The 12,303-nt window shown below is 35.2% G+C and overlaps 2 protein-coding genes across 6 annotated transcripts in view; both read right to left on the bottom strand.

The window, feature by feature from the left end:
- Positions 1–1,033, bottom strand: part of LOC108756508 (male-specific lethal 1-like 1) — a 5,248-nt gene extending 4,215 nt beyond the window's left edge. The window contains exon 1 of the mRNA XM_018500386.1: positions 15–1,033. Within this exon, the coding sequence (XP_018355888.1) occupies positions 15–628 (614 nt within the window). The 5' untranslated portion in view covers positions 629–1,033. The remainder of the gene's footprint in view (positions 1–14) is intronic.
- A 2,089-nt stretch (positions 1,034–3,122) lies between these two features.
- The window catches only part of LOC108756423 (solute carrier family 2, facilitated glucose transporter member 1-like), a 27,663-nt gene continuing 18,482 nt past the window's right edge, over positions 3,123–12,303 (bottom strand). For 4 of the 5 annotated variants that reach the window (XM_018500203.1, XM_018500204.1, XM_018500205.1 and 1 more), the window contains 4 exons: positions 7,278–7,376; positions 5,892–6,456; positions 5,270–5,670; positions 3,123–5,040 (listed from right to left, as the gene is read on the bottom strand). In XM_018500203.1, coding sequence (XP_018355705.1) covers positions 4,693–5,040; positions 5,270–5,670; positions 5,892–6,456; positions 7,278–7,376 — 1,413 coding nt within the window. In that variant the 3' untranslated portion in view covers positions 3,123–4,692. Of the gene's footprint in view, positions 5,041–5,269; positions 5,671–5,891; positions 6,457–7,277; positions 7,377–7,964; positions 8,386–12,303 lie in introns of those variants that run through there. The other variant, XM_018500206.1, reaches the window with a different exon arrangement.

Genomic DNA, 12,303 nt, shown 5'->3' with positions numbered 1-12,303 from the left:
TAATCTCACGATAGTTGATCGACGTTGCGACGTCGTCGTCGTCGTCGTCGTCGTCGACGTCGTCGTCGTCGTCGCCGTCGTTGTCGTCGTCGTCGTCATCGGCGGCGACGTCGTCGTCCTCGCCACCGTTGGCCAGGCACGTCGTCGCTCCTGTCACCGAGGATAATAATGCGTCGACAGCGTAAGTGCAACAACGACAGTCGCCGCTACAGGTACGCGGTACTGTCGTCTCGCGGCAGAAATTCACTGGCGTCGTGTCGCGGAAGGCGTCGGATAACGTCACGTCGCGGAGACCGTCCGCGGCGCCACCGATGACGCCGCCGGTAACAACGAGTACGCCGCCGTTACCAATGATATCAGTAGTATTATTATTATTCTTATTACTACCGGCACTGATGTGACTGACACAAGAATCGGCACCACTGTAAGAATCAAAGATACTTCCACCACCACCACCACCACCCACGCAACTGCCCTTTCCTACTCCTCTCACCCCGCGGCAACCGCCGTTGCCACTGACAGCGCCGGTGGCGGCACCAGCAGCGTTGACGCTGCTCCTGCTCCTGCTCTTCTCACCGTTCACGACGAGTCGCTCGGACAGCGAGCTAACGCTTGACTGGTTTGACATTTTGTTGACACGAGCGCAGTTGCCGCAGTTTTGCCGCCGACGCCGCGGCGACTACCGCGACCATCTGCACCCGCTACGAGCATGCCCCGCACCCGCACTCGCCTCATGCACATTAAAGCGTCTCTAACGTCTGAGCGTCCTGCGGCGACAACAAACGCGAATACCGCCGCCGTCGTTCGATTCGGCGGTTCGGCCACCTCTCGAGACTCGAGCGGACGCGACGCGACGCGACGCCAATAGACACGGAGTCTTGGCTGTTAACTCTCTCCACCTCTCGTCCTGTCGCTTGAGGAGGAATTCTTATGACGTTAGACGGACGACCGCGAGGCCAGGAACCAGCAAGCACACGCATGCGGTTGTTGCGAGCACGGCGCCTCCGCTTCGTGTTTACTCCGAGTACTTGAACGGAACGAAACGAAACGATACGCGCGCCTCGTCGCGTTTTCGCCTTCATTACGATCAGTATTACCCGGTTGGTATTGGAGATTGTTATTTACTTTTTACGATAGGCTAGCATACAAATTATGTATATGTGTATATATATATATATATATATTAAAAAATGGAAAATTAAGACGCTAAAACATTCTCTTCGCGATATTGCGGTTGATTTGCGACACTAGCGCTTTGTGCACTCTACCGTATAAAGTTTTCTTTATCTCATCAGAATATTTGAGAAATCGATTAATCGGTAAACAGTAAAAGAGCGATCAATAAATTCGAATCGATAAATTGTCATTTGCGATAAATCATTCGACGGAATTTTTATCAGAACTTATCAGAAGCTATATTTTGGAGTTTCAACATATTTCAACATATTCAACAAATATAAAATTTGCTGTACTACGTATATGTATAAAATAGTTTTTAGATATATATCTTGTTTTAATTATTAGCTTATTAGCGCGCTACTTAAAGCAATTCCTTCAGTTTATCTTGATTCTTACAAACTGGTCTATACGATATGGTTCATATTAAATTGACATTAATCCCTTAAACGAAATGGTGTTTCAATTGTTATAAATGGTCTTTTTGTGATGGAAGAAAATCATTTAATTTCAAGACATTTCAATCGGTAACTTTTTACACTGCAAATTTTGAATATAGTCAAAAAACATTAATTATTTTTCCCTTCAAATTTTAAGTTTTTAATCGGAATCAACGTATCTGAAAATCTTTTACGTTCACCATGGATTAGGCATTTCTTAATTCGAAATTTTAAGTTAGAAATCGGAATCCACGTCTATGAAAATCCTCCAATGTTACATTTCGTCGAAATTGGACGACTTTTAGCATTTTCGTCCGTCATATTGATTCAGCTATTTTTAATTTTTAAATTTAGAGTTATAACAAGTTTGTCCTCTATATTGATTCAGTGAATTTTTTTATTTTGAACTCAGATTCGGTATCAACGACAAAAATTCGGTTTTGGAATCCGCCAATTTATAAACTTTTTAACGCTACATTTCGCCGAAATCGAGCGACTTTTAGCATTTTTGTCTACTATATTGGTTCAACTATTTTGAATTTTCTAATTTTGTGTCTGAATTTGGAATCAGTGATTCCATAAATCTTTTAATATTACATTTCGCGAAAATTGGCAGACTTTTATAATTTGCATATTTTTGTCTGCTGTATTTCAAATTTTTAAACAGAGTTCATATTTTTTTATATCTGGATCTAGCACGACACTTACAGAAATTGTGTGCTGATTGCTTATAATAGTTTTAATGACTCTGCTATGTTACATTTTGCTAAAATCGGAGGATTTTTAATATTGCTATAATATTTTTATTCGCCATATTGGTTCAGCTATTTTGATTTTTCAAATTTTGTGTCCGGATTCGAAATCAGCGCGACTCCGAAAATCTTTTAATACTTTATTTTCTCGGAACCGAAGTACTCTAACAATCTCAACGAAAAGAAGCTTTTAAGATAAGATTATATAAATATTATAAATATCATCATTGCATAGAAGATTTTTAAACGATACGAGTAATTTAAAAATATACATATATTTTGCTCTTGATATTCCTTTTTATTTGGATGATATTGGCATCGAGTATTATAAAACTATAACACATTTTGTAGGCAGGCATATGAATAGGGATGCTAAATTCTGATCTATTGTCACAATTATAGTAAATAATTCTTCACGTACAAACGATAAATTATCGAATTTAACGTTAATTATTCCTTTTGATTAACAAGAGTCTACAGATTTATTTATAAAAAAATCATCTAAAATGCTAATTGCGTTGCAAAAACTTATATGATAATTAGCGATCAATTAACTAAAAGATATGAGAATTATTATTATGTACAGTTTTGCGACAAGTTGAATCGTTTGCGATTAACACACTTTGCATACATTGTACATACTCTCTAGTGTGGATAACGTACTAATCATACACATAACGTACTAATCATATACATAAAGTGAAAAATCTTGATCGATCAGATTTTTTTTTCAAATGATATGTTTTACACAAAGTAGATAAAAATCGATGATTTATTTAACGAATTATCAAACTTAGATGCTTTTTGTTGTACAATATATATCATCAATAAGTTTTAATATACATATACTAAAACGGGTTACAAATGAGTATTCCTTGAGAGATACGGAAAGATACAGCGTAAAAATAAAACATTGTATCCATCTGCTGTTTACGAGATAACGATCAGCGTAAAATTCCTGAGTTACGTTCAGTATATCGCATGTTTCCTTTCATATATGTATACACTATTAAAATTAATCTAAATAATTTAAAAATATGATAATAGTTTTGATAATAGTTTTAAACAACATTAATCAAATCTACATGCATACATAAATATAATTATTACCTACGCTATGCACAATACTAATCTTTACATATCTCTATATTTATTTACAATTATCCTAACATCATTCTTTCCGTTCTCGATTGAATAAAACTTGCGTTTCAGCTTACGTATAATAAAATATTCTTTAAATTTGTATTATAAATTATTTCATAAAAAAGGCAATTGATACGCTCTTCATTCATCGACACAATCAGTTCTATTCCTTTTTTAACAACAGTTCTTAAATTCTTTTACGATAACGTGATGTAATGTAATTCGATAGGGACAACGCAAGTTTTTCATGCGCTATTGTAAAATCGTTATTCTATAAAATTGTACTCGATTATTAATTTCTTTAAAATATAGCATATTTCACATGATATATCGCATTAAAAATTCGCTTAGCAAAGCGGTACGAATCTGTCGATGTAAAATGAATCGAAGGTTCGATAATAAAAATAAAATCAACCAGCATATAAGATTCTTCCAAGATTACTCATACAACACAGTTTTTCAAGGGTCGTAAGGACATACAGAGGACATCTACGTCTTAAGGACGTCCTTAGGACTTTTCTCAGAGAATTGTATTGTGTGGGTATATTCCGTCTACAGGTTTTTTTTCATGACTAGAGTTATGGTCTTTCGTACTCGTACAAGTAATGGCAAGTAATACATTATATTGTCCCTAAAGCAAGGAACAAATCATTATTCGAAAAGAACTCGTGAACGAATCATGTTTTCTAAGCTGTTTCGCGTCATTTCGATTGTTCCTCTCGCGACTTTTTCTTCGCTAGACGCAATACATAGGAACTAATTATAAGATTAAGTTTATAATTTAAAGCTCAAGGCGAAATTATGTGCGCGTGTTCGTGCGACTTAACTTGGAAACATAGTTTCCGAATTAAAGAAATTAAAAATAAAATTAAAAAAGTAGAATAATTAAATAACGAAAAGTTAAGTTTTCCGGATTGGCACGATTGCAGGATGTAACTACGTCGAATACATCGTAGCACACATCATGATTATGCACAAAATATTCACCGAGTATCTTTTCGATGAATTTTGATATTGCGTGTGGACAGAATGTTGGAAGCGCGTTAATAGATCATAAAATAGTATATGCCATTTTCGCGAAACCGTTGAATTCTTCGACGCAGAAAAAGAAAAATAGAAACGAACGTACTTATATTCATTCCTGATTTTGCTTTTGAGAAAATATTTTATCCATTTTGTCCTCATTGATACGATATTTGCCTAAACATACTGCTAATCTCCTCCATAGTCTTGTTCTTCGTTTCCGGCACTTTCTTGTATATGAAGAGCGTGAAGAGCAACTGCAACACCGCAAAAATGATGAACACGTAAGCACCTAGTACCTCCTGCAGCGGCAAGAAGCCAATGCTGACGATGAAGTTTGCGGTCCAGTTGACGGCGATGGCGATGGAGGTAGCGGATGGTCGGGCGGATTGATTGAACAACTCTGACACCAGGAACCACGGAATACTTCCTGGTCCAGTGGCGAATAGAACGACGAACATGATGACAAGCACAATCGAGAAGTATGCTGCTGCGCGTGAGGTTTCCTACAATGTACGAATAAAACATTTAATTATATCAAAAGACAAATTTGAGAGTTGTTGTATATCTTGAACTAACTGAAGAATAAGAGTGCGGCTCACTTGGTGCTACAAACGCTTCGAAGCTTTTGATTGACCAATCGGAAGAAAGAATTTTTCTAGTGATCGATAAAAAAAAAATGCTTCGGAGCATTTGTATTTAGTATGAAATGGACCGTAAATTAAGAATACTTACAGCGAATACGAGACAAATGGCAAGTAGAGCGGTATCCACGAACATGCCGGAAAATCCGACCAAAAGTAGCGTTTTTCTGCCTGCTTTTTCTACTAACACCAAAGAGACGATGGTCATTAAGACGTTCATAGCGCCGACTCCCATCGTGGCGTTCTGAGCGGCATGCTTGTCGAGTTGCGCCATCCTGAAGATCTTCGTTGAGAAAAACATGACGGCATTTATGCCGGATAACTGCTGGGCGAACATAATCATGATCGAGATGAATAACGGGATACGAAGCGCTGGATTTACAAAAAGTTCGCGCAGAGTGACCTTCGGCACCAGTTTCACCGACTCGTACTCTGCCCGCATATCTTCCATCTCGTCATGAACTTCGATCGTGCCACGTAACCAGGACAGCGCTATTAAGAAAAAAGGATAAATATGAAAAAAGGAACAAAGCCGACAAAGCGAACAGATCGGACAAAGGATTTGAATTTATTCTATGACGCATAAAGCGACAGATTAAAAGAAGCAATTTATGGATTTCGAGGAATACTCATAAATTCCTCTCAAAGTATCTCTTTTATCCGCGCTTTACATTTGCTATTTGTGACGAAATAAATTATATTATCTTTTTCACCTCTTTGCGCATCCATGTCCTTGCCGCGATTGAGCAACAGGTATTTGGGACTCTCGGGACAAAGAGGCAGCGTGCATATCTGGAAGATCGCTGGTACGATCGTCAAGCATAGTAGCAACGGCCACTGTTCGGCGGTACCAAGGACTTGCTCCAGACCGAGGATTTGCGATACCAGAATCGAAATGGTGATGACTAGCTGGTAGACGGTGCCCACGGCGCCACGTAGATGCACGGGCGAGATCTCAGCCAGGTACATCGGTGCTAGGCCAGCATTCAGCCCGGAGTTTATACCGATCAGGAACCTGCCGACGATTATCATTTCGTAGCTCTTCGCCGCCTTGGCGCTACCTTCGAAGATCACAGTCATCAGGACCAGGATGTTGTTCAGCAGCAGACCGCCCTTTCTGCCGAAGCGATCCGCTACCCAGCCTATCATGGAACCTCCTATCATTCCACCGACGCAAAATATCGACACCGCCAACGACCAAATTAACGTCACTTCCGTCTTTTCCGTTGGAACACCCGTACGGTTTGTTTTCAGGTCTTTGATCCAGTCTTCGATAAGCTATAAATGTTAGAACATTTATTTAGTAATTTTCATAATTTTTCACTCATTATTTATTTATTTTTTTTCCGTACATCATAAGTATTTTACTATCATATTATTAGATGGATTCGTAATTCTAACGTAGGAATTTAATCTATACGATATATACTTCTTACACAGAGAATACTTTGGATTTAATAAATGTTATTGAATTCAAATAAATTTGTTATTTGGAATGATTCAAACAAACCAATGATGTTTGAATAAGTGCGATTGTTTGAATTTAAAACAATGTATATCTTTGTCTTAAATATATTATTTGTTTGAACAGATAATGTCTATCTTCGCGATCAAACTGTATGATACAAACATAATTGATATAGCACATAATAATTTCGGCCAAAAAATGTAATTGTTGTTCTAAGAAAGCAATTATTTGCGTAGAACAATCTGTATCAATATATTTTGCTATTTTTAAATAAATAATTTGTTTCATTGTTTGTATTCATTGTAACCGAATAATATATATTATTTGATTGAAAGATATTACTTCAAATAATAATGTTATTTCTGTCAAGCAATAGAGGTTTCTCGAATGGAACAACAAAATTTTTATTCAAACAAATAATATCTCGTACAAGCATATGTTGTTTCGATGAAATAAATTTTAGTTAAATAAATTTCCTATAGGAATACTAAATCCAAAGAAACTTTTTTTTTCTGTGTATATATTAAAAAAAAAATTAAATGTAACAGTTTAGACAAATGTTCTTGCAAATGGATCAATATTACAAATGTAAGATGTTTTAAGAATGTCTGAATTAAATTGGTATTTATACCTGTTGAGGTGCATTAACTACACCGGTATTGTATCCATGCTGAAACGATGAACCGAGAGCGGCCGCTGCGATAGCGAATGCTAATCGGCCGTTAAGACCCTATGACAGAAATCGGAAATACTATATGTACATGGGAAATCTTATCTTAAAGTTATTACAGGAAAAATATGTATTTTTATCTTATATTAAAAGAGAAAATATGTATGTGTAATTTTAATTAATTTCCTGACATTAAAATTTGAAGAGGAATATTCCTTCGGAAAATTCTTGTAAGGAATATTTTCTTAGCATTTTCGAAATGACATCGTTATATTTCTTCTTGAAATGCAAATATCGATATCAGACGTATAGTCAGGCATATTGAAGAAGTGATAAATATTCAACGTGCAAGTATAATGTAAAAATATTGCTTACTGGCTTTTAGCTGTCAAATCGGAAAAATCGAATATCTATCGTACAAGTAGCGAGCCGCGAAATATTCGCGAGAAATATTATTTTATTAAATAAAATTTTCGTATATCTTTATCTTTTATTTTTATTGGAGTATATACATTATATATACGGATACGGGAAAAGAAGGAAGGTTTCTAATGTAAAAGGGAAGTCATCTCATTTCGCAGAGATCGAGTTTCTTTCGTATCTTCTAATACCGGAAATACTGCTACTTTTGCAGAGAGACGTGCGTACCGTTCTTCTCACATACGGCATCTCGAAGTCGGTCGACTTTATCGTCATCCTGAATGAAAACTTTCCTCACAGCAAGGCACGCACTTTTGATCACGTTCCAATATTTCACTTTCACCAATCGACATACACGCGATAGACGAAAGAATTACACGAGTCGTGTTCGGATCGTTTGTTTCGTAGTTCGCCTTAATGTTATATCGTTCTCCAGTATCTCAAGTATCTCGGAACATATGCCGAAGACTGGTGAGTCGGTATACTCGCTGGCCATTCTTATACTAGGAGAGCACAATACGTACGCATACACGCGTACGCATGCGGAACATATACATACATCTTTCCATTCGGAAGATACACACACATTCCATACGCATGCGTATGTGTCGCATTATTTAACACGGCACTACGATGTACGTACGATACTCAATGATATGTTTTCTTTTTTTATTGAGTTTGCATAAGTACAGTATATGATGCATACTCACTCGCATACATCATTTCTATGGAGAACCGATACTCCGTTACACGCGAGAACTTCCAATGTGTGCTAAACAATGGCGTAAATCGCGTAAATTAGATCTTATTAAAATGAATTTGTTTCTACGCTCGGTGTTCAATTAAATCGTATTAGAAAAAGAAGTAAAAGGCAAATCGCTAGCGAGAATTAATTATTCAATACAGATATGAATTTCTTTTGAATCACCTTCGTTTATTTTTTGTGGATTATTGTAGTTTAATCACTGTTAGATTTTGCGCTTGCTGTATTGCATTCAAATCTTTAATCAATAACATTAGTATCAAAATTATAGAAGAATAATTCTCGAAATATGTAAAAAAATAAAACAATTTCTTCTCTACATTTCACGACAATTGCAATTGGAGAAGGTAGAAAATGCATGCATGATCACATCGCAGGAATCGCAAATGAAGCGTATCATCATCATATTGTTCCAAACGTATATTTACATATGCATAGCACTTATATAAATATTTATCAATACATTTTTCACAATGTTGTGAATCTTCTTTGACGTCGTCAATCCGATAGCCGAATAGCACTTCGTACGTATACGATAACAAACGCTATGTACTATGCACCGAGACTCTATTAAAAGAAATTCTGTTACGTCACTTACACTGGACTTTAAATTCTACTTACAAAAATAAATAACAATTGCAATTGCTTATCTTCTATTTGCTTCTGGTTTCATTTTGCCATTTTCTTTATCTCTCAAAGCTCTGCAAGAGCATATAATCTTATTCGATCTCACCCGAATATGAATATGTGAAAGAGAGCAGCAAAGCAAACAAATCTATTAAAGCGTTTACATTGCGGTAGTTGTCCACTTTACAATTTTGTGTCTTCGATCTTTATCTATTTGAGATAATTCAATTCTTAAAATGATTCGAGCAAAATTAGACCTTGTTTAGCTGGACGATTGAGCTAATAATAAGTAAGCTAGAGATAGACGCAAATCGTTCGAACGTTAAACTGATAATATTATAATGTTGGATTTAATAAATTGACGTTATACTGTGTACATCGACGAAAATATTCTCATCTTCCGTTATCTCGCGTTTTTATGCGCTGGTGCGAAAGATTCAAAATTTGCATAACGCTGTACTAAATCTTCGTCTCGTGATGCATCGTTCATTGGTCGTGCGTTGTGTAACTTTTTACGTAAATACAAATGAGATCTCTGTGTAAACATTTTTCAAAAATTTGTTAAACTAACAAAAAATAACCTGTCTCACTGAACATTTTTTCTCACTTATCATTTTTTTCGCCGATTTGTTACTTACACACACACACACACACACACACACACACACACACGCACACACAGAGTCATGAATGATAAAGTCCACGCACTGCATATTTTAATAATAATAACGGATAATGATATAGAATATTATAGAAGCAACACAAATAGAAACGACCTCTCGAAAATGCAAAAAAAGAAACGTTACGTAAAAGACATTTATAGACGCGAATCTAAATCCAGAGTTTGTATTATTTAACATTTATTACTAATATGGCCGGAAACGTGTATATTCTCGACTAAACAGAAGTCACAAGAAGAATCAATATAAAATTGTGTTAAAGTTGACTGTACTTAGAGTGAAAATTGTTTAATTCGAACGAATTGAAACAGATTTATATGTTATAAATGTGATGTAAATATCTAATCTCCAAAATATATAGATTGCTTTTAAAATCTAATCGAACGCAAAAAGAGAATTTTATTTTAATTTATCTATGAAATGAATGAATAATAATAGAAAATAAAAATATTCAATTATTGATCAGTCAAATACTTGACTTTGTAAATTAAGAATCTATACATTCGCATTATACATTTTTATTAAATGTAATTGATCCTTAGAATTCATCTGATTTTTGAGAAGACAAAAAAAACAATGTTTGTCTCGCAATTATTATCGAAATATGCAATCAGGCGAAAAATATAAATAACAAATGCTTACTTATTTCTTCGCAGTGATAACCGTTCTATTAACCAATACATGTGACGAAGATAGGGGCACGACCGAAGAGATTACCAATGCTAAAACGACTCGCAATTTATTCCGACGCAACGTAAAAAGTCCTTCAAATATTTAGCCGTTTCTGATGATTTATTTAATGTGAAGGTTACTTAATTTCCACACAATTATATTTATTTCAAATGCAGATATATGATGTATGTTAAAGAAACCGTGCAAAATCACTGAAATGAAGTAATTAAAAGAAATAATTTTTGCAAAAACATGTGAAGATAGGAACGGAAGAGCGATAAGAACAAGTTAATTTAAACAGTTCCATCAAGGCAAAACGTAAATTGATAACAAAATGTGTTATTTTCGTTTAACTTTGAGTCTTTAATGAAATCAGTTTAGTATGATCCCGGCTATAAATATCGTGTTTAATGTTAAAAACTGATAAATTAATGTCCGCACGCGAATCTGTGCAAGGGTATGTCGACCCTAGACGCCATCAATCTACAATATCTCTGTGATTGTGTGCATGTGTGCTACAAAACTGAGTGATATTGATCGCATACGAGACAGTGGATAAAACCATGTAGATCATGGTCGGCGAATGCAAGCACGAAACCTTGGAAACGACCTGAATCGCATTTCTATGTTACCTTCTGTCATCAATTTCTCCTCGTTAATTTTTCGTATCACGATTTCAAATTTATTTTCAGTTTTAAATAGACTGTTATTTTGTAAAATAAATTTCTGTCAGTCTTAGAGAATTCAATTTTTTTAAACAGAGAATATATGTATTTATTACGCGGATGATCTCTGTTATAAAATTCATAAGAAACCTGTCAGAACAATAGAACACTTTTGCAAGTAAACAATGAGTTAAACAAGAATTCATTTCGCGAAATTGAATTTCTAATTCATCAAAGCGGAAAATTAGCTTTTAAATTGAAACTTTTCCGCCTGTTTTTTTTGTAATAGTTACTCGTATGTTGAATTAATTTAATATTAAATTTAATTGCAAATGTAAACAAATTTATTCTTTTTCTTTTTTATTATTTTCTTATCGGTTCTTCTATCGATTAGAATTTACTTTATTAAACGAAAAGAAATCGAGTTTAAATTGCAGAGTTACACAGCTAGTGATTTCAAAGATGTTTCAAGATTGCTTTTCGATATAAGAAGAGTAAAATAACTCTTTATTTACCCAGACAGCATACAATATTTATAAAATATTTACAAAATATTGATAAATATTTATAAGGCTTATTTTAAATATTTTGTGGTCTTAAATTGCATAGATCATAAATATTTATTATAAATATTATGAAATATTTATTGTAAATCTTCTAGTGCTATGGAAATACTTATTGTAATGAGATATTATAATCCAAATAAGAAATACTTAACAGAAATATTTATTTATATTCATCATAAATATCACATTAAATATTTATTTTCCATCTTACAATAATATCTCGAATAAAGCTTCGTATAAAATATTTACATAACATTTAAAAAAATAAATAATAATAAATATTCTGTGCTGTCTAGGCGGTGTGTTCGCTCTATCATTGATCGGAGGTGACGCCTATGAAAACGGCTAGAAGCCGTTCCAACCAGTTTCAACGGCTGGCCAGCCGGGCGTGCGTGCGTTGCGTACGAGCATTGTAATCGCATACGGCACAGCGGATATCACATACACACGCATTGCGGTCACGTGCGTAAGGGATATTCGGTCGTCGGATTTCTACATAGCAAACTTCCAGGCCATGACGTATCCCGCGTCATAAAGAAACAAGCTATTCGTCCGTAGTGTGCATATGCACTCGTAACGAAATCCGCTCGCAAC

The sequence above is a fragment of the Trachymyrmex septentrionalis genome, unplaced genomic scaffold, assembly GCF_001594115.1.
Source record: "Trachymyrmex septentrionalis isolate Tsep2-gDNA-1 unplaced genomic scaffold, Tsep1.0 scaffold127, whole genome shotgun sequence".
Lineage (NCBI taxonomy): Eukaryota > Metazoa > Arthropoda > Insecta > Hymenoptera > Formicidae > Trachymyrmex > Trachymyrmex septentrionalis.
Note: the sequence above shows the minus strand (reverse complement) of the source record. Positions and strands in the feature narration are given on the sequence as shown.